At 46.8% G+C, this 25,985-nt stretch overlaps 1 protein-coding gene across 2 annotated transcripts in view; it reads right to left on the bottom strand.

Annotated features, from left to right (window-relative positions):
- fras1 (Fraser extracellular matrix complex subunit 1) overlaps positions 1 to 25,985 on the bottom strand; it is a 714,708-nt gene that overhangs the window by 61,036 nt on the left and 627,687 nt on the right. For both annotated transcript variants that reach the window (XM_072496214.1, XM_072496215.1), the window contains 4 exons: positions 21,396 to 21,552; positions 12,220 to 12,420; positions 9,628 to 9,815; positions 3,567 to 3,842 (listed from right to left, as the gene is read on the bottom strand). In XM_072496214.1, the coding sequence (XP_072352315.1) occupies positions 3,567 to 3,842; positions 9,628 to 9,815; positions 12,220 to 12,420; positions 21,396 to 21,552 (822 nt within the window). The remainder of the gene's footprint in view (positions 1 to 3,566; positions 3,843 to 9,627; positions 9,816 to 12,219; positions 12,421 to 21,395; positions 21,553 to 25,985) is intronic.

Here is a 25,985-nt window from a genome sequence, read left to right as displayed (position 1 = left end):
CCCAAAACAGCGGGTTCCCCCCCGGCGGCATCCACACCTGGTCGCTGCCGGCGGGAACAGTGCGGGAACGCTGTGGGGGCGGATCCTGCACCGGGGGGTGGCCTCAAATGGGGTCTGGCCCGCGATCGGTGCCCACCGATCGTCGGGCCGGCCTCTCTGAAGGAGGACCTCCTTTCATCCACAGCCCCGCAAGATCCATCTGACATCTTCTAGCGCTGCGGACTCAGGGAGGATGGCAACCCGCGCATGCGCAGGTGACGGCAGTTATGTGGCGCCGGCCGCGTCATGTATGGGGCACTGCCTTTATGCGGCGCCAAGGCCTGGTGCGTGTAAATGACGCGGCGCCGCTCATAGCATATTATCGGGCCCTGAATCGGTCGGGATAGGGGCCGTTTCGCGCTGTCGTGAACCTCAACGGCGTTCACGACGGCGCGAACACTGCCTCCATTTCGGAGAATCCTGCCCATTGTTGTTCTTATGGATCGTCAGTTCACAGAAACCTTACTTCCAAAAACTGGCATATGTAACTTTGATTTGAAGTGAGAGGACTTGCAGAATGGCTGTTATGTTTGATGCCATTCATGTGTTGTGATGAAAACCTTTGTGCACACCATTGTGTGTGTACAGTGCAGAACTTTTAGCGTGGGACTATGGCAAGAATGTCCTAGACTGAAGGCGATTGGGTGATTTTGATGGATTTAAGTAAATCAGAGGAATTAATTAAACTTTACAGAGCAAAACCTCGTCTGAAAATGTAATAACAGCTTCATGTATTGCCGTTTGAAATGTTTGTCCTCACGGTTTAGCTCACTGGAAAATATGACATAAATATTAAGGCAAGACCATTAATGGAAGTGATGCAGTGCAAATACAGTAAAAGATTTTGTACACCAACATGTGGTTGCTTTCGTCACAACCACCCGTTTCACATGTTTTAAAGCTATATTCAGTTCCTGAAAAAGTTTGCTTTATAAAGGCTGTTTTCGGAAAGGAATAAGGAAGATCAGGAATGTGAGGTCATGCAGGGGAGGGAAGAATTGGGGATATATACAAGTGGCTGGGGGAGCAGGGAGGCGAGCCGGTGGTGAAGATCAAGGAGAAATGAGAAGCAGAGTTGGGAGGGGAGATCAATTGGAAAGTATGGAGTGAGGCACTGCGTAGTGTAAATGGGACCTTCCCTTGTGCAAGGAGGAGCCTGATACAGTTTAAGGTGGTGCACAGGGTGCATATGTCTTGGGCGAGAATGAGTGGGTTCTTTCAGGGGGTAGCAGATGAGTGAGAGAAGTGTGGGCGGGGCCAGCAAATCATGCACACATATTTTGGGGTTGCGAAAAATTGGGAAGATTCTGGGCGGGAGTGTTTGCGATCTTAGCCAGGATAGTGGACGAGGGAGTGCCCTTTGGTGGCGATATTTGGGGTTTCAGAGAAGCCGGAGCTCAGGGAGAGGATGAAGGCCGATGTCATGGCCTTCGCCTCTCTAATTGCACGGCGGCAAATTGGAGTGGCGGTCAGCATCACCACCAGAGGTAGCGGCTTGGTTGGATTACCTGTATGACTTTCTGCGATTAGAGAAGATAAAGTATGAGCTAAGGGGCTCAGCAGGGGAGTTTGAGGAAAGGTGATGGATGTTTGTGACCGTGTTTGAGGGGCTGTTCATCACAGGGGTGGGGGGTGAAAAGGGGGAAAATTCTGTACAAACTGTATAGTTGATTGTTGGGAAAGATGTTTCCCGGGGTGTTTATTCGCTGTAACCTGTTTTGATGTATGCTTGTAATAAAATACATTTTTTAAAAAAGGAATAAGAGATCATTCAGCTAAGAGGGGGAAGAACCTGCGTGGGCAGGGGGATGGGGGAGGGATGTGTGATGCTGTAAAATTCTGGCCCAAGTTCCTGCTCTCTTATCACCATTTCCCTACAATTCCTGACCGCATTAAACATGTAGTCACTTGCGAGATCTATGTCCATCTTTCCCGTAACTCCATGTTTGAATCGCTGCAGCCAGGATCCATTTCCTACTCCACGACTGCACTGAAACAGTCCTATGCAACATAAAAGTGAGGTCTACTGTGATTATGACCATTGGATACACTTCCTATTTCTCTTATTCAATCTCCTTGCAGTCTGTGACAAGGTAAATCACACTATACTCCAACAAATGTCTCTCCGCCCTATCTGGATTGGTGGGATTGATCAGTTCAACTCTTATTTATCAAACCATTGCCAGAGGATCTTCAACAATGGATTGCCTTCCTGACTCCTTCAGTCCTCAACAACAACTACACTTTATAAGTACTTCACTGGTTATGAAACACTTTGGGTCATCGTAAGGCCATGAAAGATGCTGTATAAATGTAAAATCAATCTTTAATATCTTCTCTCGCTAATATTTTCCCTCTCTCCACCTTCTTTCCTTAACAACACTCATTTAAATGCAACTCTTTGACCAAGCTTTCAGTCATCCTTTGAATAACTTCTCTTTGCCTAATTGTGCTTCACTGAAGCATCTCGCCACACAATGGGTGCAATACAAATGCAAATTGCTGTCATGGTTAGTTTTTAAGAGGTTACAGTGCCATCCTTTGGAAGAAGTGGGGACAGCATGCAACAGTACAGTGTTATTTAATGATTTCAAAGGACTGGGAGCATGACAGAGTTAAGAATTCCGATTTTAAGTTGCTTCCCATTGAAATGCTAAATTTCATTAAATTTGAATTCAACGCCTATTCCAAAAAAAAACACTGATAATTTTCGATCAATTTAAGACCGTTATTTCTGATACGGTGGAAACAGCTATGCTATCAGTGAATTCCAAACGCTTGCTCCATGATGTATGGCCATTTGGATGAGGAACTAGGGGCAGGGGCACCATGTTTCTTTACCCAAGTAAGAATTAGTGCCTTCAGGATAAGAGGGAAGAAAAAAGTGGGGAAAACCAAACCTGAAATTTGCACGACCTAAAGGACAAAGGCAGAGGCGTATGTGAAAATCACCACTTGATGTTCTCTTCCACATTACACACCAGGCCGATTTGGGAATATATTTTTCATCGATATATATAATTCCTTACCTTACAGTATTGAGCGTGCACAGTCACCATATGGACTGCAACATTTCAAGAAAGAGGGTTCAGCACAAGATTCCCAGGGCAACGAAGGATGGGCTATGAATGCTGGTCTTGCCAGTAACATTCACATCCAGAGAATTAATGTCTATTTTACAAATAAATTACTGTGATGTTAGTATGGAGGTAGGAGAAATAGCAGCTCGTGAACCTCAATTTTATTTAGAAAAATAAGTACTGATGTTGGCACTTTAGTACTGATGTTAACATTTAAGAGCAGGAAAAGAGCTGAACAAGCCTATCATATTTTAGTTAACCTCAATCCCATCAACCTGGTCATTTCATTCTTTCTCTGGAAATTTACACAATTACCACTGCTAAAACATCCATTACAATCACTTTCAGTTTTGTACTGCTGAAAGGCCAATAGAATCCAACATTGCTTTTGTCTGATATTTTAGCCGTTGTGAGTTCCCCAAGAGGTGTATTGTTTTCTACACTTACCATATGGTTGATGCTGGTGAAGGGAGTGTTATCTGTTACAGTCTCAAAGGGAGATCTGGCTCCACTTGTATCTGTGGGTGTGGCTACTTCCCATTTGAAGCGGACAGTAGACTGGTTAATTCCTGCTTCGTCGCAGCGTTCTTTCATAACAGAATACTTCGGAAAATGTGCATCACATGGTGTCACACACACCAGCGGGTAGCCAGGGGATGGGTTCTTTTTGGTTCCTTCCTTTGTCACTTCTTCAACGTGATCATAATCAACCAAAGAGACAACCTGGAGCAATATAGACACCAATAAAATTTTGAGATGAACCCAAATGTATTTCAGTGTTTAAAGCACCTAATGTGCTTATATTATAGTTGCATTTTACAACACACTTGGACTGGGTTGTATCACAGCTAAACTGACATGCTTTGTACATATCTTACAGAAAAAAAAGGCACAACACATTCCAATTTCTACCCCCATGTAGTTTAGACTTTCCTTCTGAACAGTTAAAAACTTAATTATTTCGATATTGTCCTGGCGCATAGGAAACCAATCTTGTGGTTGAACTTCAACTGTATGTAATAATCCCCAAAAACTCAACGAGGGCCACTACTCCACTGAAACCATAGTGTCGCGAGAAAGTTGTCTACAGGCAGGAATCAGATGTGTCCCTGCAGCATAAATTCCCGACACCAGCGAGGAACATTTCTGTGGACCTCTGGTCAGGCATTGAACCGAGATGTGGCTGAGTCCAAATGGCACCCAGAAGCTGCCAAAACAAGACGCAGCTAAACGATTACTGACTAGGGAGGGAGGAGGGCAACACAGAATATCTTAGGTGTAGCTTAATTGCTCTGGTAGTACACTATTGAACCTCTTTATCCTCCAAAAATTTGAGTTGGGGAGATTTCTATTCCATCAGAAATGGCAGCAATGACACAGGTGGCAAAACTGAACTTGTGGCTCAACAGCAGAATAATGTCTCCTAAGTATATGAATTTCCATATACTTTCTTTAGTTAGGGGTTTTTCACAGTAACTTCATTGTAGTGTTAATGTAAGCCTACTTGTGACAATAAAGATTATTATTATTATAGTTGATAACTCAGCATGCCAACATCCCTGGGCTGTAACTATGAATTGTGCGGGTTACACATGGTACATATATTAAATTCCTGTCTGTTTTAGGTGGACACCTACTGCGGTTTCTGATTTCAGCAGCTGGAAATTTGTGAGTGATGTAAAATAGATGTTGATTCGGAGTAAAGCATTCTGCCCACTTCACTGACCAAGTTCTTTTTTTGAAATTATTTTAATCACATTTTTAACATTTCACACAAAAGAATATAAAAGATGTGAATCATAACAAACGTTTTTAACAAAATTCCACAAACAAGCACTTTTTACAAAGACTCTCACCCCTACTCGCACCAATCCCCCTCCGCCTACCCCTCCTATAAACAAACAAACCCCCTCCCCAACCTTACACTCTAGCACTGACAAATTCTTTGAAATACACTCTAAATGTTTGCCAGCTTTGACAGAACCCCTCAATCGACCTCTCAAGGCATAGTTGACCTTCTCGAGGCACACCAACCCATCAATTCACTCATCCACGCTGAAGCCTTTGGTGGTGCCGCCATCCTGCAGCCCAATAGGGTACATCTCCATACCACCACCGAAGAGAAGGCAAGCATATCCGCCCCTGCTCCCGTCCGCATTTCCAGCACATCGGAGACCCCAAAAATCGCCACCAGTAGGCAGGGCTGTACTCTCATATTCAGGATCGCCAACATGGATGTCAAAAAAGAACCCCCAAAACTTCACCAGCCTGGGGCATGAGCAGAACATGTGCAGGTGAGTTCCTTTGAACCACGCTTGCACCTATCTCCAGTCCCTTCAAAAAGGCTGCTCATCCTCACTCCAGTGAGGTGCACACTGAAAACTACCTTTAACTGAATGAGGCAAGACCATATCACATTCACCCCCCTCAACGCCACACACCACACCCTTCCTCTAGTATCGGCCCCATCCATTTCACCTTCACCCCCTCAACCGAACCCAACTCATCCCTCTGTTATTCGTTGGTACATCCACCTGTACTGCGCAGGATAATGACCGCTCCAACAAGGTGGACAGCTGAACCACTGGGAAGACCGGAAAACACTGCTTAACCAAGCTCCATACCTAAAGGTACTCAAATCCATCCACATCTAAAAGCCCATGAGCGTGATTCTCCGCTCCCGTGCCGGTTTGGAGAATCGCCTGGCATGCCATTTTTCACCGCGACGCCGGTCTGACGCCCTCCCGCGTTGCACCCAAGTGGCGAGAACAGCCCCATCGAGTTCTGCGTGGCGCAGGCCGGAGAATCACCTGGGACACCCAAAATGGCGATTCTCCATTACACCCGCTATTCTCCGGCCTGGATGGGCCGAGCGGCCTGCCCAAAACGACGGCTTCCCGCCAGTGCCATCCACACCTGGTCGCTGCCAGCGGGAACAGCGCGGGAACGCTGGGGGAGGGGTGCTGCTGTGGGGGGGCGGGGGAGGGGGGTTCTTTCACCGGGGTTGTACTCAAAAGGTGTCTTGGCCCGCGATCGGTGCCCACCGATCGGCGGGCCGGCCTCTCTGAAGGAGGAACTCCTTTCCTCCAAGCACTAAATGCGGCATCTCCTTCTCTCCTTCCAAGCACTAAATGCGGCATCCAGTCTTGCCAGCTCGAATAGGTGATTGGCACAGATGAGCGCCAACCGCGAGGCTGCCCTCAATTCAAAATGTTGACGGAGCTGCCTCCACATTTTTAGCGTGGCCACCACCACTGGATTTGTGGAATATCTTGTTGCCGATACCGGAAGTGGCACCATTACCAATGCTCCCAAGCTCATCTCCCTAACTGACTCCGATTCCATCCACACTCATAAGACATAAAAGCAGCATTAGGCCACTCAGCCCATCGAGTCTGCTCCGCCAATCATGGCTGATATCTTTCTCATCCCCATTTCCCTGCCGTCTCCCCATAACCCCTGATCCTCTTATTAATCAAGAACCTATCTATATCGGTCTCAAAGACACGCAGTGATTTCGCCTCCACAGCCTTCTGCGGCAGAGAGTTCCACAGATTCACCACCCTCTGGCTGAAGAAATTGCTCCTCATCTCTGTTTTAAAGGATCGTCCCTTTCGTCTGAGGCTGTGCCCTCGGTTTCTAATTTTTCCTAGTAGCGAAACATCCTCTCTACAGCCACTTTATCCAGGCCGCTCAGTACCCTGTAAGTTTCAACAAGGTCCCCCCATATCCGTCTAAATTTCAGCAAGTACAGACCAAGAGTCCTCACCCACTCCTCATATGACAAACTTTTCATTCAAGGGATCATTCTTATGAACCTCCTTTGGGCCCTTTCCACAGCCAGCACATCCTTCCTTAGACACAGGGCCAACTGCTCAGAGGGCTCTCGAGTCCCCGCAACACTCCTGCACCTTCTCCTTGTTAGCTGGCCAATAATAATACAACAAATTTGACAATGCGAGGTCCCCTGTCTGTCTCTCCCTCTGATCTTGTCCGCCCAGATAAATCCAATAATAAGCTGGTCCACCTTAAAATACCGGGAGACACTGGAACAGGAATAAAGATCTAGGCAGTATATTCATTCTAACCGACTGAACCTGGCCCACCAGCAATAGTGGGAGATTGTCCCACCCCTGCACGTCTGCCTTGACCCTCTTAAACAAGCCTGTAATATTCAGCATCTGTCGCCATCCTCAATCGCCTGCCACCACTACCCCAAGTACCAGAAGCTGGTCCCTGCCAATCAAAATGGCAACCCTGTCAGTCTAATACCCCCTCCCGCTGCCCCAACACAAATTATTTACTTTTTCCTATATTCTGCTTATAGCCAGAGAAAGCCACAGATTGCTGCAAAATCTCCATGATGTTTCGAAATAGATGTCTCCGGATCCCTGACGTACAGCAGCAAATCGTCAGCATATAACGATACCCTGTGCCCCACCCCCCTTCTAACTATCCCATTCCATTCCTTCAAGGTCCTCAACGCCATAGCCAATGGCTCAATTGCCATTACAAACAACAAAGGAGGCAGCGGATATGCTTGCATTGTACCCCGTCGTAACCGAAAGGTCTCAGAGGTCACATTATAAGTACAAACACTAGCAAACGACGCCACATTTAGCAGCCGCACCCAGGACACAAATCCAGGACCCGGCACAAATTTCTCCAATACTGCAAAGAAGTATCCCCACTGCACCCAATCAAACACCTTCTCTGCATCCAGAGATACAATAATCTCTGGCACTGGACCAGTCGCAGGGGTAAGCACCACATTAAGCAACCGCCGCACATTCGCTGACAGCCTCTACCTTTTCATGAACCCCGTCTGATCTTACCCTACCCGGGAGGCAGTCTTAAAGCCACACCTTGGCCAGCAATTTGGCATCTACGTTCAATCGGGAGATCGGACGGTATGACCCACACTCCTTGGGTCTTTGTCCTTTTTCATGAGCAGCGAAATGGACACTTGTCCCCGGGAGAGCTTCCCGCTCCAAGCTCTTCCTAAACATGTCCATTAACAATGGATCCAACTGGTCCATGAACTTTTTATAAAACTCCACGGGACCCATCTTGCCTGATTGTATCTGCTTCAATGCTCCCTGGATCTCCTCCAAACAAAGCGGGACAGCCAACTCCTCCCGCAGCTCCTCTCCCACCGTGGGACATTCCAGACTCCCCAAAAATTCCACCACCCCGCACCCATCTTTTGGTGGATCCAACCATTAAAACTGCTCATAAAAAACCTTGAACATACCATTTACCTTCTCTGGATCAGAGATCAACTTCACATTCCCCCAACGTGAACAATCTCCCTATCCACCTCCCGCCAAAAGTCGACTTGCCTTCTCCCCATACTCGTACACTGCCCCTTTTGCTCACCTTAATTGCCGCACCGCTGTGTCTGTTGACAGTAAGTCGAACTGTATTTGCAGTTCTTTCATGCACATCAACAATTCAGGGGTCGGATCCGTTGCATATCTACCATCCACGTTTAAAATCTTATCAACCAATTTCTATAGCTCCTCCCTCGCTTCGGCATCCGCATGTGCCTGATTTGCTAGACTTTCTCCCCTGATCATCACTTTCAGTGTCTCCCACAGAGTCGAGGGTGAGACCTCACCATTATTTTTATATTAATGTATTCCGAGATGGCCTTTGATATCCTCCCACAGACCCCCAAATCTGACAACAACCAAACATCTATCTGTCAACCACTGCGGCGTTCTTGACCCACTGCCATCGCCAGGTCCACCTAATGTGGGGCGCGATCTGAAATCTCTACTGCCGAATATTCGGCCACCCTAATCCCTACCAGTGGAGTTCTAATTTTAAGGAAGTAATCAATCTGCGAATACACTTTGTGTATCATGGAGAAAAACAAGAACTCACTTTCCCCTGGGTGCTGGGTACGTGTGCCCCCACGCGTTCTCCCCTCCCACCTCTTCCATGAACGTGGACAATACTCCCGACCCGGGCCAGCAATCTCAGTCTGGATCTATCCGCCGCGTTCACGTCCAGCACACGATTTGTATCACCTCCCATAATTAGCTGGTGAGTGTCCAGGTCCGGCACCGCCCCGACCAACTGTTTCACGAATGCCACATTGTTCCAATTTGGGGCATATACGTTAACAAGTACCACTGGTTTCCCTCCCAAGACTCCTACCACTATCACGTTTCGCGCTCCCCCACCCCAATTTGTCATTACCATCTCCACGTGGAACCAAATCCGCTTGCTGATAAGGATCGCCACTCCCCCTGGGCCCTGTTGTTGAAGCCTGAGTGGAACACCTGGCACATTCATTGATGAAATTAGCCAGTTTTCCAAACAAACGTCAAGCAAACCTGATGAGAAAATAGTCTCCAAACTTTGACGCACCCGAGCACATTCAAACGTTCAGCTGTTGCTTGGCCAAGAATTAGAAATGTACATGTCGTGGATTATTTGACACAACCCAGATTAAATCCACAGCATTCAGTACGTGTCAGCAAGTGACATGCCCACTTACAATAGGTGGTGCTGGCAAAATAAGACTTCCTGCTGCCTCCTGGTCAAGAATGGTCACCGTGGCCATGGTGATGTCACCGAGAATCGCCTCAATTGGGTCATCTGGGCCCAGCACCAGAGAAAAGGATTCATGCCACTCTCTATCATCATTGGACAGGATTTCCACTTTAAATAGAATGTGGTCAATGCCTGTAGAAAAAAAATGAAATCAATAACAGTCATGAAGCTACAATATTTATTTCTTGTTGAATCAAAAGTAGCACATACACAAAGGTGATGCAGTTACCAATGATTACGGGAGTGTGGGGGGGCTTCAGTAATGCAGAGTAAAGACTAGTGCAGCAACCTCTCTTTCTTAATATCATAACATACTTTTGTAGTGTTGCTCTACTAGCTCATTATTCCTGGGCGCATTTCTCCCATCAGGAGACTAAGTCCCGACGCCGTAGTGAAAACCGGAGTGTTTCACTCCGGTGTCGGAGGCCGCTCCCAGCCCCCTATTCTCCCGCCCCCAGGGGGCTAGTAGCAGCGTCGCATCATTTACGCGCGTCGGGCCTTGGCACCGCGTAAAAGCGGCGCCACATAAATGACACGGCCGGCGCTGCGTAGATGACGTCAACCGCGCATGCGCAGGTTGGCCGGCGCTAACCCGCCCATGCGCGGTTGCCGTCCTCCCCGAGGCCGCCCCGCAAGAAGATGTCGGATGGATCTTGCAGGGCGGCGGAGGAAAGGAGATCCTCCTTCAGAGAGGCCGGCCCACCGATCGCTGGGCACCGAACGCAGGCCAGACCCTTTTTGAGGCCGCCCACGGTGCAGGAATCCCCCCCCCCCAGCGTTCCCGCACTGTCCCCGCCGGCAGCGACCAGGTGTGTACGGGGCCGGCGGGAAGCCGTCGAGTTGGGCAGGCCGCGCCGGAGAATCGCCGCTCGCTTGTTACAAACGGCGATTCTCTCAGCGGCCAGCCGTGATTCTCGCCGCGCCGGTTTTTTTTGGGGGGGGGGGGGGAGAGAATCGCGTGCGGTTGTGGGGCGGCGTGGCAGGACTCGCGCGGTGCCCCAGCGATTCTCCCACCCGGCGTGAGGGGGGGGGAATTCTGCCCCCTGTTTTTGCAATTGATTTCCTCACAAAACACACTGGGGATCATTTCCAACTTTTGGGAGGGGCAGAATAGTAGCAGAATAGCTGCCCATTATTTACTCAGCTTGATTTTCCTTCCATTGACCTCACCGGTGGCTGCAATGTTCAGAATATTCATTGGATTGTAAAAAAAAGTACGATTCAGCTGCAATACAAAACTCATAGCCCACGGGAGAAGAGCAGCTGCAACTCGGAATACTTTCACAATATGGGCACAGTCCCCCCCCCCCCCCCCCCCCCCCCCCCACACTAATCAGACCTGCAACACCACCATCCCCACTGGCAAGTTTTGCATGACCTAAACTGTATTGGAGCTGACTGATATAGCCCTCACCTCACTCAACATTCGCACACCTAACTTACTAGTGGTTTAATGCAGAATTACTAGAAGCAAAAGGAACCTAATTAATACCCTCCAGTTCCCAAGCTGTGGACCAAATGAAAGCTGGGCCTAGCCGAGTGTGAGGCTGAGTGGCTGTTACCCCAAACCTGCTCCAACATCGTTACTGGTGGATGATCCTTCCTCTTTCTCATTTTCTGATTCTTCTCCTCATACTCTCAGAGTATGTCAAATGTTTGATGATGACATAACTGAAAGTGTCTTCGCACGGCAGTCATGGGATCAGCCCCAGAATAACCGCTCCAGATCCTCCAATCACAAGATCTCTTGCTCCTGCCCTTGCTGCTCCTCCAATCATAGATTTGGTCTCTGGAAGAGTAGCAAGAGTGGGAGGAGGGAACCTATGATGGAGGAGCTGCAGCAGCGAGAGTGGGAGAAACAGAGATGCTCCTCCAATCACAGCTCTGTAGACCTTCGCACTTTCACTGATTGACAGCAGATATTTTAAGCTCCATATCAGCTCCGAGGGTCCCAACATTTATTCAACATAGCAGATTCTTGAAATGCCATTATTCAAAACCCACCAAACCAAACGGTGGAAGTTCTCATTCTTAATAACATATAATTGCATTTTTGTGGTTCTGAAGAAGTCATATTGGACTTGAAACATGAATTCTGTTTCTCCCTCCATACTGTGCCCGTACAGATGCTGCTGGAGGTTTTCCAGTATGTTCTGCTTTAATTGCATTTTCTTATATCACTCTTGAAATGACTTGGAACATCTCAATGATTCCTTGCTGTCCTAATTGAGCACCCTTTAATTCCTATTGCTTTATTTGGACCTGATGTTTAATGCCCTTAATTTGCTCCACCATGCTGGTGTGGTGTGTTGTGCAAGAATATGAACCTGGTAACAGCCTATATTTGCAGTATCTGAGTGTTATCACATAGCTCCAGTGGTCAGACTTCAGCCATCTGATACTACATGCACTTCAATTTGTTTTTCAAACAGGTAAATTAATTGGCAGAGTGCAATCAAATAACCAGTTCACCCATTTAATCCGACACAGAAAGTACAGTCTGGACAAATCTTTTTAAATGTTGTTCATTACTCACTGGGGCTAAATTTAAGGACCCTGCTCTTGGGGTTGTAGTCTATGCCTGACTGGGCTGATCCATCCCGAGTGCTGCAGCGAACCTTTGAAGTCCTGTCTTGGTCTCCCTTCCTGATTACTTTGACATTCAGTATAGCAATGCCATCAGGGCCTGGAGGCTCATGCACCTGGTAGGTTGCCTCCTCAAATTCAATTGTTGGGGCTTGAAAAGGAAACATCAAAATAAAGAATGCATTAGAACAGAATTAAAATAAATCACAGATCAATGTAAACTATATACTGCAAGTTAGAACAAAGCATCAGCATGTCTGATTTAGACCGCACGTACTTTAAGTTAAGTGAACTTGCATTATATAAACCTTCCAGTTTATCAGATTAATCCCTTACTGATCAATCTTTCTGTTTGTTAGAATTTCGCAAGTTGGTTTTCCTATTGAATATTCGTCAAAATTATTAATGAAATTATTATGAGGGGCATGGGCAGAGTGGATAGTCAGAAGGTTTTTCCCAGAGTGGAAGAGTCAATTACTAGGGGACGTAGGTTTAAGGTGTGAGGGGCAAAGTTTAGGAGAGATGTGCGAAGGAGGTTTTTTTTATACAGAGGGTAGTGGGTGCCTGGAACTCGCTGCCGGAGGGGGTGGTGGAAGCAGGTATGATAGTGCCGTTTAAGGACCATCTTGACAAATACATGAATAGGATGGGAATAGAGGGATACGGACCCCTAAAGTGTAGACGGTTTTAGCTTAGACGGACAGCATGGTCGGCGCAGGCTTGGAGGGCCGAAGAGCCTGTTCCTGTGCTGTACATTTCTTTGTTCTTTGAAAGAATCATGCCAACAATGTTTGCACACATTGACCCACTGTGAAAATGGGAAGGCATTACTTGTGGTCTTTTTGCTATCTTGGGCGAGATTCTCCGACCCCCCGCCGGGTCGGAGAATCGCCGGGGGCTGGCGTGAATCCCGCCCCCGCCGGTTGCCGAATTCTCCGGCACCAGATATTCGGCGGGGGCGGGAATCGCGCCTCACCAGTTGGCGGGCCCACCCCCGCGATTCTCCGGCCCGGATGGGCCGAGGTCCCGCTGCTAAAATGCCTGTCCCGCCAGCGTAGATTAAACCACCTACCTTACCGGCAGGACAAGGCGGCGCGGGCGGGCTCCGGCGTCCTGGGGAGGGCGATTTGGCCCCGGGCGGTGCCCCCACGGTAGCCTGGCCCGTGATCGGGGCCCACCGATCCACGGGCGGGCCTGTGCCGTGGGGGCACTCTTTCCCTTCTGCCTTCGCCACGGTCTCCACCATGGTGGAGGCGGAAGAGACTCCCTCCACTGCGCATGCGCGGGAATGCCGTCAGCGGCCGCTAACGCTCCCGCGCATGCGCCGCCCGGAGATGTCATTTCCGCGCCAGCTGGCGGGGCACCAAAGGCCTTTTCCACCAGCTGGCAGGGTGGAAATTCGTCCGGCGCGGGCCTAGCCCCTTAAGGTTAGGGCTCTGCCCCCCAAGATGCGGAGCATTCCGCACCTTTGGGACGGCGCGATGCCCGACTGATTTGCGCCGTTTTGGGCGCCAGTCGGCGGACATCGCGCCGATACCGGATAATGTCACCCCTTATTTACATCATATAATAGAAAACCAGCAGTCAGTAAATGACCCTGCCTTTGGTATTGCTCTGCATATTAGAGTGCAAGTATATAAAGGCTAAAGTACAGGGCCACAGTGAGTATATAAAGCCTTTACAATGCACCAGCCAAATTACACTTGAAGCACTGCATTTATTTATTGCTAGTGCATCACAAAACATACACTGGAGAGAGTGCAAAGAAGTTCTAACTTAAGCCAGGCCTCAAATGATGCCTTTGGGGCAGGGTCTGACATTTACCCGGCCCCCACCCACCTGAAACCTGCTCCCAGTTTACCTCATCACACACAAAAGAAGGTTTTATGGAGAAACAATACATCATAAAAACAGGAGCAAGCCATTTGGCCCTGAACCCTGCTCCTCCTTGCAATAAGGTCATGATTGATCTGATCAGGGCCTCAACTCCACTTTCCTGCTATGACTCCATTGTAGAGCGAAAATCTCTCTAACTCAGCTTTGAATATATTTAATGATCCAAAGGGCAAAAATTTCCAAAGATTAATAACCCTCAGAGAATAAATTCCCCTTATGTTCTTATGTTCATCCCCATCTTTAATGAGAGACCACTAATTCTGAAACTAAGCCCCAGGGTGCTAGATTCCCCTATAAGGGGAAACGTCTTCAGAATCTACTCTGTCTAGCCTTCTCAGAATATTATATGTTTCATTAAGATCACCTCTCATTCTAACTCCAATGAATGTAGACCCAACCTGCTCAACCTTTCCCCATAAGACAACCCCCTCATCCAGGTATCAACTTAGAAAACCTACTTCCTTGGTTGCAAGTATATCGCTGCTCAAATAAAGCAGTCATAAACTACACAGTATTCTAGGTGTGGTCTCACCAAAGCCCTGTAGAGTAGTAGCACAGCACTCCTACCTTAACATTCCAACCAACCTACTTGCATTAAAGGCCAACCTTCCATTTACTTTCCTACATACTTCCTATACTTGCATGCTAAAATTTTGTGATTCATGTATGAAGGCATCCAGGTTGCTCCATACAACAGAATCCTGTTGTCTGTCTCCATTGAAATAATTATTTGCTGTTCAATTCTTCTTATCAAAGTGGACAATCTAACATTTTCCCAGATTTTACATTTAATGTCTTCTCGTTGCAGATTCCTTGTACCCTCCTCATAACTTGCTTTCCTATCTATTGTTAGCAAATTTGGCTACAATACACTCTGATCCTTCATCCAACTCATTAAAACGAGTGTAAATAGTTGAGGCCCCAACATGGATTCCTGAGGAAACCCACTAGTTACTGATGGCCAACCTGAAAATGGTCCATTTAACCGGACTCTCAGCTCCTCAGTAGTTAGCCAATCCTCTATCCATGCTAAAATATTACATGCATTATCATGAGCCCTTATTGTAGCAACCATTTGTAGAGAAGTCCATGTTTAATTATTTTAATAGTTTTAGCTTAGTTGTGAGCAATTATCAAAGAATCAATTGTTGAATATGTAAGTATGTGAGTCTCTGTCTTTAGGTGCATATGATGTGTGCCAAATTGCCTTAGGCCTAAGAGATTAGGCTTGCGAAGGGGTTTGACACTTATGTCTATTCCTCTCAGAAGTCTGTTGTGTGAAGTAAAATAGTTTTAGGTCTCAAACTATATTTCTATTTTTTAAATTATCTAAGCTTTTTAAACTTAAAGTGCCTGAAAGAGAAATAGTAATCATCCTTCAAAGAATGCAAAAGATTTTTGCATTTCTGTAGTTTATATTTGTTTCTGTAAATGTTGTATATAGCTTTTATGACTTTTATTTCTAATTAGCATGTAATATATTAAAATAACATGATATTTTTAATGTGTGTATTGCTGTCACAATAGGGCATGAATGATATTTATGTATTGATTTCATAAGTACTGTAATAATTTTGTAATTTCTGTATTAGTTTAAGATTGTGTATTTCTTGCACCTTTAGTAATTCTTTTAAGTAACTTGCTTCAGGCATCAGCAATCACTAAAATGTTACATATGGATGCTTGAACATTCCAGAATAGCTAAGATGTATCAGGTCTTTTGGAATGATGATCCTGAGAGAACATCATTAAGAAGTGGCACCATGCATTCTTTTATCACAAATAAGCAGGTGCACAAATTACCTTGGGATGCCTTGTTATCTTATGGAAAAGCTATAGATTTATTAAAATAATGGGGAAATCTATAAAGAGAAGGATATTCCCACAAGCGACTGACATTTTAGGGAACCAGTTATAAGTGAAGTGTTATTGTGAAGTAACCATCAGCCTTAAGAGATTAATCAGACATTGACCATGCACCATATAACCAATCATGGACTGATCAGGGGCTGCTTGGGCTAATCGGAATTAAAATTTACAACTGACCACGCACAGAGACAGTTGCTAGCAAGGGTTAATATGTGAAACTTGTGTCTACATACTTGTACCTGGAATGGGAAATAATAATAATCTTTATTGTCACAAGTAGGCTTACATTAATACTGCAATGAAGTTATTGTGAAAAGACCGTAGTCGCCACACGGTGTACTCTGTTTGGGTACACAGAGGGAGAATTCAGAATGTCCAATTCACCTAACAAGCACATCTTTCGGGACTTGTGGGCGGAAACCGGAGTACCCGGAGGAAACCCACGCAGACACAGGGAGAACATAAAGACTCCGCACAGAGAGTGACCCAAGTTGTGAATCAAACCTGGGACCCTGGCACTGTGAAGTAGTACTACCCACTGTGCTGAAGGTAGTGGTATTATCACTGGACTAGAGGCTCAGGGTAATGGCCCGGGGACCAAGGTTTGAATCCCACCATGGCAGATGGTGAAATTTGAATTCATTTTTAAAAAAATCTGGAATTAAATGTCTGACGATGACCATGAAACAATTGATGCAAAAACCCACCTAGTTCACTAATGTCCTTTAGGGAAGGAAATCGGTCGTCCTTACATGGTTTGGCCATAGGTGGGGTGACTAGCACTGCTGCCTCACAGCACCAGCAACCTGGATTCAATTCCTGACTCGGGTGACTATCTGTCAGGAGTTTGCCCATTCTTCCTGGGTCTGTGTGGGTTCCTATCGGGTGTTTCGGTTTCCTCCCACAATCCAAACATGCAGGTTAGGTGGATTGACCAAGCTAAATTGTCCCTTGGTGTCCAAAATGTAGGTGGTTATGGGGTTACAGGGTAATGTTGGGGGAGTGGACCTGGGTAGGGTGCTCTTTCAGAGGGCCGGTGCAGACTCGATGGCCTCCTTCTCCACTGTAGGGATTCTATGATACATGTGACTCCAGATCCATAGCAATATGGTTGACTCTTAAATGTTCTAAGGGGTGGGCAATAAATGTTGGCCCACAAATAATAAAATGGTTTGTAGCTAGTCAGGAACTACAGGTTCCTTTTAGATAAATTGTCCAACTCATTCTGAAAATTGTAATTGACTCGAACCCTGGATCTTATACATTTATGTGGCAACCTCTTGAATGATTTTTGGAAATCCAAATATTTGTTTTCCTTTATCCGCCCTGCTTCTTAAATATTCAAAGAACTCTAAGAAATTTGTCAAACGTGATTTACTTTTTATAAAACCATGTTGACTCCTTAACTATATTACGAATTTCTAAATATCCTGCTATGTTTCCTTAAAACGGATTCCAGCCTTTTCCCAATGACGGGTGGTTAGGCTAAGTGGCCTATAGTTCCCCATTTTCTGTCTTCCTCTTTTCTTGAATACAGTAAGAAGTCTTACAACACCAGGTTAAATTCCAACAGGTTGGTTTGGAGTCACTAGCTTTCGGAGCACAGCTCCTTCATCAGGTGAGTGCCCACTGTGCCCACCCCAGTCCAACTTCGGCATCTCCACATCATGGCAACTTTTCTTGAATAGATGTGCTACATTTAGATTTTCCAACCAGCTGGGACCTTCCCAGAATTTAGCAAGATTACAGCCAATGAACCGATTGACGTGGCAATCACTTCTTTCAACATCCTAGAATGTAGGCTGTCACGTCAGGGGACTTATCAGCCTTTCAGTCCATTAGTTTTCCTAGTATTGTTTCTTTAGTTGTGCTCTTTCTCCAGGCTACATCAGCCAACTTTATCTTTACACCTTTGTTTCTGTTTGAGACACTAGTTTCAGACCCAAATTTCTCACTGAGGTCATGAATTAATAATGTCTGATTACCAGGCTAAAATAGCCTGTTCCCTTGGTGGTTGTGCTTTCAATTCATTTATCTTGTTAAAAATGCTGTGGGCGTATGGATACAGAGGCTTTAATTCTATCATTTCCCTCATTTTTCTACTCCGACCCAATTTGTTGTGCTCTCTTCTGTTTATATGCTCCGCCCCTTCCCGTCACACTCTGGTTATCATCTGGTGCAGTGATACCCTGCATTATTGCCTTGTTCTTTCCCATTAACTTTATAAATTGGCCCTCCTGTGGACCCCCTTCCCCACACTATTTTGCTTAAAACCCTCTCTACAGCCCGAGTTATTTGATTTGCCAGAAAACTAATCTCAACCTGGTTCACATGAAGCTGTCCCAACAGAACAGCTCCCTCTTTTCTAAGGACTGATGATAGTGTCCCATGAATCAAGACATAGAAACATAGAAAATAGGAACAGGAATAGGCCATTCAGCACTTCGAGCCAGCTCTGCCATTCATTATCGTCCAACTCAATAACGTGTTCCTGCTTTCCCCTCATATCCTTTGATCCTTTAAGCCTGAAGAACTATCGGCGCGATTCTCCGACCTCCCACCGGGTCAGAGAATCGCCGGGGGCCGGCGTGAATCCAGCCCCCGCCGTGTCCTGAATTCTCCTCCACCAGAGATTCGGCAGGGGCGGGAATCGCGCCGGTCGGTGGGAATCCCCGGGCGATTCTCCAGTCCGCGATGGGCCGAAGTCCCGCCGCTGTCAACCCACGCCAGCCGGCGTGGATTGAACCACCTTTCGAACGGCGGGACAAGGTGGCGCGGGTGGGCTCCGGGGTCCTGGGGCGATCTGGCCCCGGGAGGTGCCCCCACGGTGGCCTGGCCCGCGATCGAGGGCGGGCCTGTGCCGTGGGGGCACTCTTTTCCTTCCGCCTTCGCCATGGCCTTCACTATGGCGGAGGCGCAAGAGACCCCCTCCACTGCGCATGCGCGGGGCTGCCGTGAGCGGCCGCTGACGCTCCCGCGCATGCGCCTCACGGCAAAGTCATTTCCGCGCCAGCTGGCGGGCCACCAAAGGCCTTTCCCGCCAGCTGGCGGGGCGGAAATAAGTCCAGCGCGGGCCTAGCCCCTCAAGGTGAGGGCTCGGCCCCTCAAGATGCGGAGAAGTCCGCACCTTTGGGGCGGCGCGATGCCGGACTGATTTGCGCTGTTTTTGGCGCCGGTCGGCGGACATCGCGCCGATTGCGGAGAATCCCGCCCTATATCTAAATACTTCTTGAAAACATATAATGTTTTGGCCGTAACTATTTTTTGTGGTCGTGAATACCACAGGCTCACCACTCATTGAATGAAGAAATTTCTCCTCATCTCAGTCCAAAATGATTTGCCACATATCCTTAGACTATGACCCCTGGTCTGGACACCCCCATCATCGGGAACATCCTTCCTGCATCTACCCAATCTAGTCCTATTGGAATTTTATAGGTTCCTAGGAGATTCCTCTCTCATTCTTCTCAACTCCAGTGAACATAATCCTAACTGACTCAACCTTTCCTCATAGGTCAGTCCCGCTATCCCAGGAATCAGTCTGATAAACCTTCGTTGCAACCCCTCTATATAACCTATTTCATCCATACCAATCTTTAAGCCTCACATCAACTATCTAATCTTATTTATCCTTATTTGCTGGACACTCGGGTAGTAATCCAGAGATTATTTATTACCTTTGGGATTCTGCTTTTTAATGCCGCCCCAAGCTGTTCATTATGTGGACCATAGGAACTGATCTTTCCCCTCCCAGCCAAAGTTCCTTTCCAGCCTGAGGAGATGTCTGTCAGCCAGGCAGACAACACAGCCTTCAGGACTCGTGTTCGTGACTGCAGTGAACAGTATCTATCCCCCTAACTGTCATGTGTCCTGCAAACATTAAACTCCTTTTTATTTCCCTACTTGGATGGCACTCTATACCAAAGTGTTGAGATCATTTTGCCCATCCTCCATGCAGTTGTCCACCCAGTCTGCAAGTACCTGTTTGACAAGTGCAGGGGCTGAGGCACCCTCAGTGCTACCTTCCAGATCCCCATTCCTGCCTCAGTCTCGTTAAAGCCTTTTCATAGATCATAGAATTTACAGTGCAGAGGGAGGCCATTCAGCCCATCGAGACTGCACCGGCCCTTGGAAAGAGTACCCCACTTAAGCCCTCACTTCCAACCTACCCCAGTAATCCCACCTAACCTTTTTGGACACCAAGGGCAAATTAGCATGGCCAATCCACCTAACCTGTACACCTTTGGACTGTGGGAGGAAACCTGAACACCCGGGGGAAACCCACGCAGACACGGGGAGACACGCAGACTCCACACAGACATTGACTCAAGCCGGGAATTGAGCCTGGGACCATGGAGCTGTGAAGCAACTGTGCTAACCACTGTGCTACCATGCTGCCTCTTTTGTTCCTGACCATGGACCAATTTGAACCTTATGGATGTGACTGCCTCCTGGAGTCCAGTGTCCAGGTAAACATTTTTGTCTCCATGATGCATCACAGAGTTGACTTTCAGGATGTAGGTCATCAACTGTGAGTCAATGTTTTCTGAGCTGCAGACACTTATACGGATGTGGTTGCCGTGGATCATATTGTTGTACACCAGCTCCCACGTTCTACTGCTGCAATATCTCACCTGCCCTGTCATCTCTTTTTATTCTGTATAACTAATACGGCTTTTAATTTTTTGAAATATGATTCAATAATTAAAAGTAGTTATATTAACAAGGTAAACTATAAATTTAATACAACAAGTGTACCTTGTGGGACCGAGGCCTGAAGCTTCCAGCCCTTCAGTGCCCAATTTATAGAGGGAAAAAACTTGTTACACTCACCAATTAATCACCTACCTGCTCACTAAATTAATGCCTCTGGACCTCATAAATTGGGTCTTACTGTCTATCTTGGACCACTTTTTCCTTTGAAAAGATCAAAACAGCACCTTGTCCCTCAAACAGTTAGAATTCCCTCACTCGCCAAATTTCCATATTCAGTGCTTTGTCAGAGCTGTACTCCAGTAAGCTGGGTTCATTGCTACTTGGTGCATTAATTAACAAAAGCTTTTATAGAACAGAGAATTCCAAAGTCAAAACAGGTGGGTGCTTTGGACACCCAGCGATAGGCCCGTTTCATACTGAGTCTGGGTACATCATTGAGAATAAAGAGCATAAAACTACTGACCCTATTGAGGCTGTTAACGCCAGGCAATCTTGATCTTGTCCTTCATTTTATACCAGCTTGTAGAAGAACAATGTTCCCATATATAATGTAAACTATAAATTACTAGTAGCTATAATGATACGGCATAATCTACAGCCATTTAATAATGATTAAAAAGTTTCTTAAAGAACAAAGTATCTTACCATCTTCATCATTTGATATAGTTATAGTGGCTACATCATTTTTTCCAACTTTGGCTCCACTCCAATGATTGCCCAAGGGGTTGCCCAGGTGGAGCTGGAACCTTTCCTCAGGCTCAAAGATTGTATCGTCATTTATCAACACCGTGCAGTTCTTCACCTGTTTGTTTCATCGGAGAAAAAAAAATAGTTTCTCTCCAAGTTGTGACTTTACATCCTGCATAGTTTAGACGTAGTTTAGTGATTTCAAAATATATATTGTCTTATGATAAGAAACAGCTGTCATATCCATAAGAGGTTGAGTTCCCAACAATCCAGAATACATATTTCTACCCAACATCTAGTTGTACAACCCAGAAACCATAGCAGAGAATGTCTTACTGATTGCTCTGCCAATAGAAAGGCCACAATTTGAGGTTCATGGCACCGTTTGGTAAAGTGGTGGCAGAGACCCAGGCTTCAGTAGTAACCCATCAAGATAGAACATAGAACATAGAAAATACAGCACAGAACAGGCCCTTCGGCCCACGATGTTGTGCCGAACCTTTGTCCTAGATTAATCATAGGTTATCATTGAATTTACAGTGCAGAAGGAGGCCATTCGGCCCTTTGAGTCTGCACCGGCTCTTGGAAAGAGCACCCTACCCAAACTCAACACCTCCACCCAACACCAAGGGCAATTTGGACATTAAGGGCAATTTATCATTGGCCAATTCACCTAACCCGCACATCTTTGGACTGTGGGAGGAAACCGGAGCACCCGGAGGAAACCCACGCAGACACGGGGAGGTCATGCAGACTCCGCACAGACAGTGACCCAAGCCGGAATCGAACCTGGGACCCTGGAGCTGTGAAGCAATTGTGCTATCCACAATGCTATCGTGCTGCCCTTGAGAACAAATAAATCTACACTATATCATTTTACCGTAATCCATGTACCTATCCAATAGCTGCTTGAAGGTCCCTAATGTTTCCGACTCAACTACTTCCACAGGCAGTGCATTCCATGCCCCCACTACTCTCTGGGTAAAGAACCTACCTCTGATATCCCTCCTATATCTTCCACCTTTCACCTTAAATTTATGTCCCCTTGTAATGGTTTGTTCCACCCGGGGAAAAAGTCTCTGACTGTCTATTCTATCTATTCCCATGATCATCTTATAAACCTCTATCAAGTCGCCCCTCATCCTTCTCCGTTCTAATGAGAAAAGGCCTAGCACCCTCAACCTTTCCTCATAAGACCTACTCTCCATTCCAGGCAACATCCTGGTAAATCTTCTTTGCACCTTTTCCAAAGCTTCCACATCCTTCCTGAAATAAGGCGACCAGAACTGTACACAGTACTCCAAATGTGGCCTTACCAAAGTTTTGTACAGCTGCATCATCACCTCACGGCTCTTAAATTCAATCCCTCTGTTAATGAACGCGAGCACACCATAGTCCTTCTTCACAGCTCTATCCACTTGAGTGGCAACTTTCAAAGATGTATGAACATAGACCCCAAGATCTCTCTGCTCCTCCACATTGCCAAGAACTCTACCGTTAACCCTGTATTCCGCATTCATATTTGTCCTTCCAAAATGGACAACCTCACACTTTTCAGGGTTAAACTCCATCTGCCACTTCTCAGCCCAGCTTTGCATCCTATCTATGTCTCTTTGCAGCCGACAACAGCCCTCCTTACTATCCACAACTCCACCAATCTTCGTATCGTCTGCAAATTTATTGACCCACCCTTCAACTCCCTCATCCAAGTCATTAATGAAAATCACAAACAGCAGAGGACCCAGAACTGATCCCTGCGGCACGCCACTGGTAACTGGGATCCAGGCTGAATATTTGCCATCCACCACCACTCTCTGACTTCTATCGGTTAGCCAGTTCGTTATCCAACTGGCCAAATTTCCCACTATCCCATGCCTCCTTACTTTCTGCATAAGCCTACCATGGGGAACTTTATCAAATGCCTTACTAAAATCCATGTACACTACATCCACTGCTTTACCTTCATCCACATGCTTGGTCACCTCCTCAAAGAATTCAATAAGATTTGTAAGGCAAGACCTACCCCTCACAAATCTGTGCTGACTATCCCTAATCAAGCAGTGTCTTTCCAGATGCTCAGAAATCCTATCCTTCAGTACCCTTTCCATTACTTTGCCTACCACCGAAGTAAGACTAACTGGCCTGTAATTCCCAGGGTTATCCCTAGTCCCTTTTTTGAACAGGGGCACGACATTCGCCACTCTCCAATCCCCTGGTACCACCCCTGTTGACAGTGAGGACGAAAAGATCAATGCCAACGGCTCTGCAATTTCATCTCTTGCTTCCCATAGAATCCTTGCATATATCCCGTCAGGCCCGGGGGACTTGTCTATCCTCAAGTTTTTCAAAATGCCCAACACATCTTCCTTCCTAACAAGTATTTCCTCGAGCTTACCAATATGTTTCACACTGTCCTCTCCAACAATATCGCCCCTCTCATTTGTAAATACAGAAGAAAAGTACTCGTTCAAGACCTCTCCTATCTCTTCAGACTCAATACACAATCTCCCGCTACTGTCCTTGATCGGACCTACCCTCGCTCGAGTCATTCTCATATTTCTCACATATGTGTAAAAGGCCTTGGGGTTTTCCTTGATCCTACCCGCCAAAGATTGTTCATGCCCTCTCTTAGCTCTCCTAATCCCTTTCTTCAGTTCCCTCCTGGCTATCTTGTATCCCTCCAATGCCCTGTCTGAACCTTGTTTCCTCAGCCTTACATAAGTCACCTTTTTCCTCTTAACAAGGCATTCAACCTCTCTTGTCAACCATGGTTCCCTCACTCGACCATCTCTTCCCTGCCTGACAGGGACATACATATCAAGGACACGTAGCACCTGTTCCTTGAACAAGTTCCACATTTCACTTGTGTCCTTCCCTGCCAGCCTATGTTCCCAACTTATGCACTTCAATTCTTGTCTGACAACATCGTATTTACCCTTCCCCCAATTGTAAACCTTGCCCTGTTGCACGTACCTATCCCTCTCCATTACTAAAGTGAAAGTCACAGAATGGTGGTCACTATCTCCAAAATGCTCCCCCACTAACAAATCTATCACTTGCCCTGGCTCATTACCCAGTACTAAATCCAATGTCGCCCCTCCTCTGGTCGGACAATCTACATACTGTGTTAGAAAAGCTTCCTGGACACACTGCACAAACACCACCCCATCCAAACTATTTGATCTAAAGAGTTTCCACTCAATATTTGGGAAGTTAAAGTCGCCCATGACTACTACCCTATGACTTCTGCACCTTTCCAAAATCTGTTTCCCAATCTGTTCCTCCACATCTCTGCTACTATTGGGGGGCCTATAGAAAACTCCTAACAAGGTGACTGCTCCTTTCCTATTTCTGACTTCAACCCATACTACCTCAAAAGGGTGATACTCCTCGAACTGCCTTTCTGCAGCTGTTATACTATCTCTAATTAATAATGCCACCCCCCCCCCACCTCTTTTACCACCCTCCCTAATCTTATTGAAACATCTATAACCAGGGACCTCCAACAACCATTTCTGCCCCTCTTCTATCCAAGTTTCCGTGATGGCCACCACATCGTAGTCCCAAGTACCGATCCATGCCTTAAGTTCACCCACCTTATTCCTGATGCTTCTTGCGTTGAAGTATACACACTTCAACCCATCTACGTGCCTGCAAGTACTCTCCTTTGTCAGTGTTCCCTTCCCCACTGCCTCATTACACGCTTTGGCGTCCTGAATATCGGCTACCTTAGTTGCTGGACTACAAATCCGGTTCCCATTCCCCTGCCAAATTAGTTTAAACCCTCCCGAAGAGTACTAGAAAACCTCCCTCCCAGGATATTGGTGCCCCTCTGGTTCAGATGCAACTCGTCCTGCTTGTACAGGTCCCACCTTCCCCAGAATGCGCTCCAATTATCCAAATACCTGAAGCCCTCCCTCCTACACCATTCCTGCAGCCACGTGTTCAACTGCACTCTCTCCCTATTCCTAGCCTCGCTATCACGTGGCACCGGCAACAAACCAGAGACGACAACTCTGTCTGTCCTGGCTTTTAACTTCCAGCCTAACTCCCTAAACTTGTTTATTACCTCCACACCCCTTTTCCTACCTATGTCGTTGGTACCAATGTGCACCACGACTTCTGGCTGCTCCCCCTCCCCCTTAAGGATCCTGAAGACACGATCCGAGACATCCCTGGCCCTGGCACCCGGGAGGGAACATACCTTCCGGGAGTCTCGCTCGCGACCACAGAATCTCCTATCTATTCCCCTAACCATTGAATCTCCTACAACTATTGTTTTTCTATTCGCCCCCCTTCCCTTCTGAGCCCCAGAGCCAGACTCAGTGCCAGAGACCTGGCCGCTAGGGCCTTCCCCCGGTAGGTCACCCCCCCCAACAGCATCCAAAACGGTATACTTGTTTTGAAGGGGAACGGCCACGAGGGATCCCTGCACTTTCTGCCTGTTTGTTTTTTTCCCCCTGACTGTAACACAGCTATTGTTGTCCTGTACCTTGGGTGTGGTTACCTCCTTGTAACTCTTCTCAATCACCCCCTCTGCCTCCCGGA

The sequence above is a fragment of the Scyliorhinus torazame genome, chromosome 3 (genome assembly GCF_047496885.1).
Source record: "Scyliorhinus torazame isolate Kashiwa2021f chromosome 3, sScyTor2.1, whole genome shotgun sequence".
NCBI classification, from domain to species: Eukaryota; Metazoa; Chordata; class Chondrichthyes; order Carcharhiniformes; family Scyliorhinidae; genus Scyliorhinus; species Scyliorhinus torazame.
This window is presented reverse-complemented; position numbering and strand designations above follow the sequence as displayed.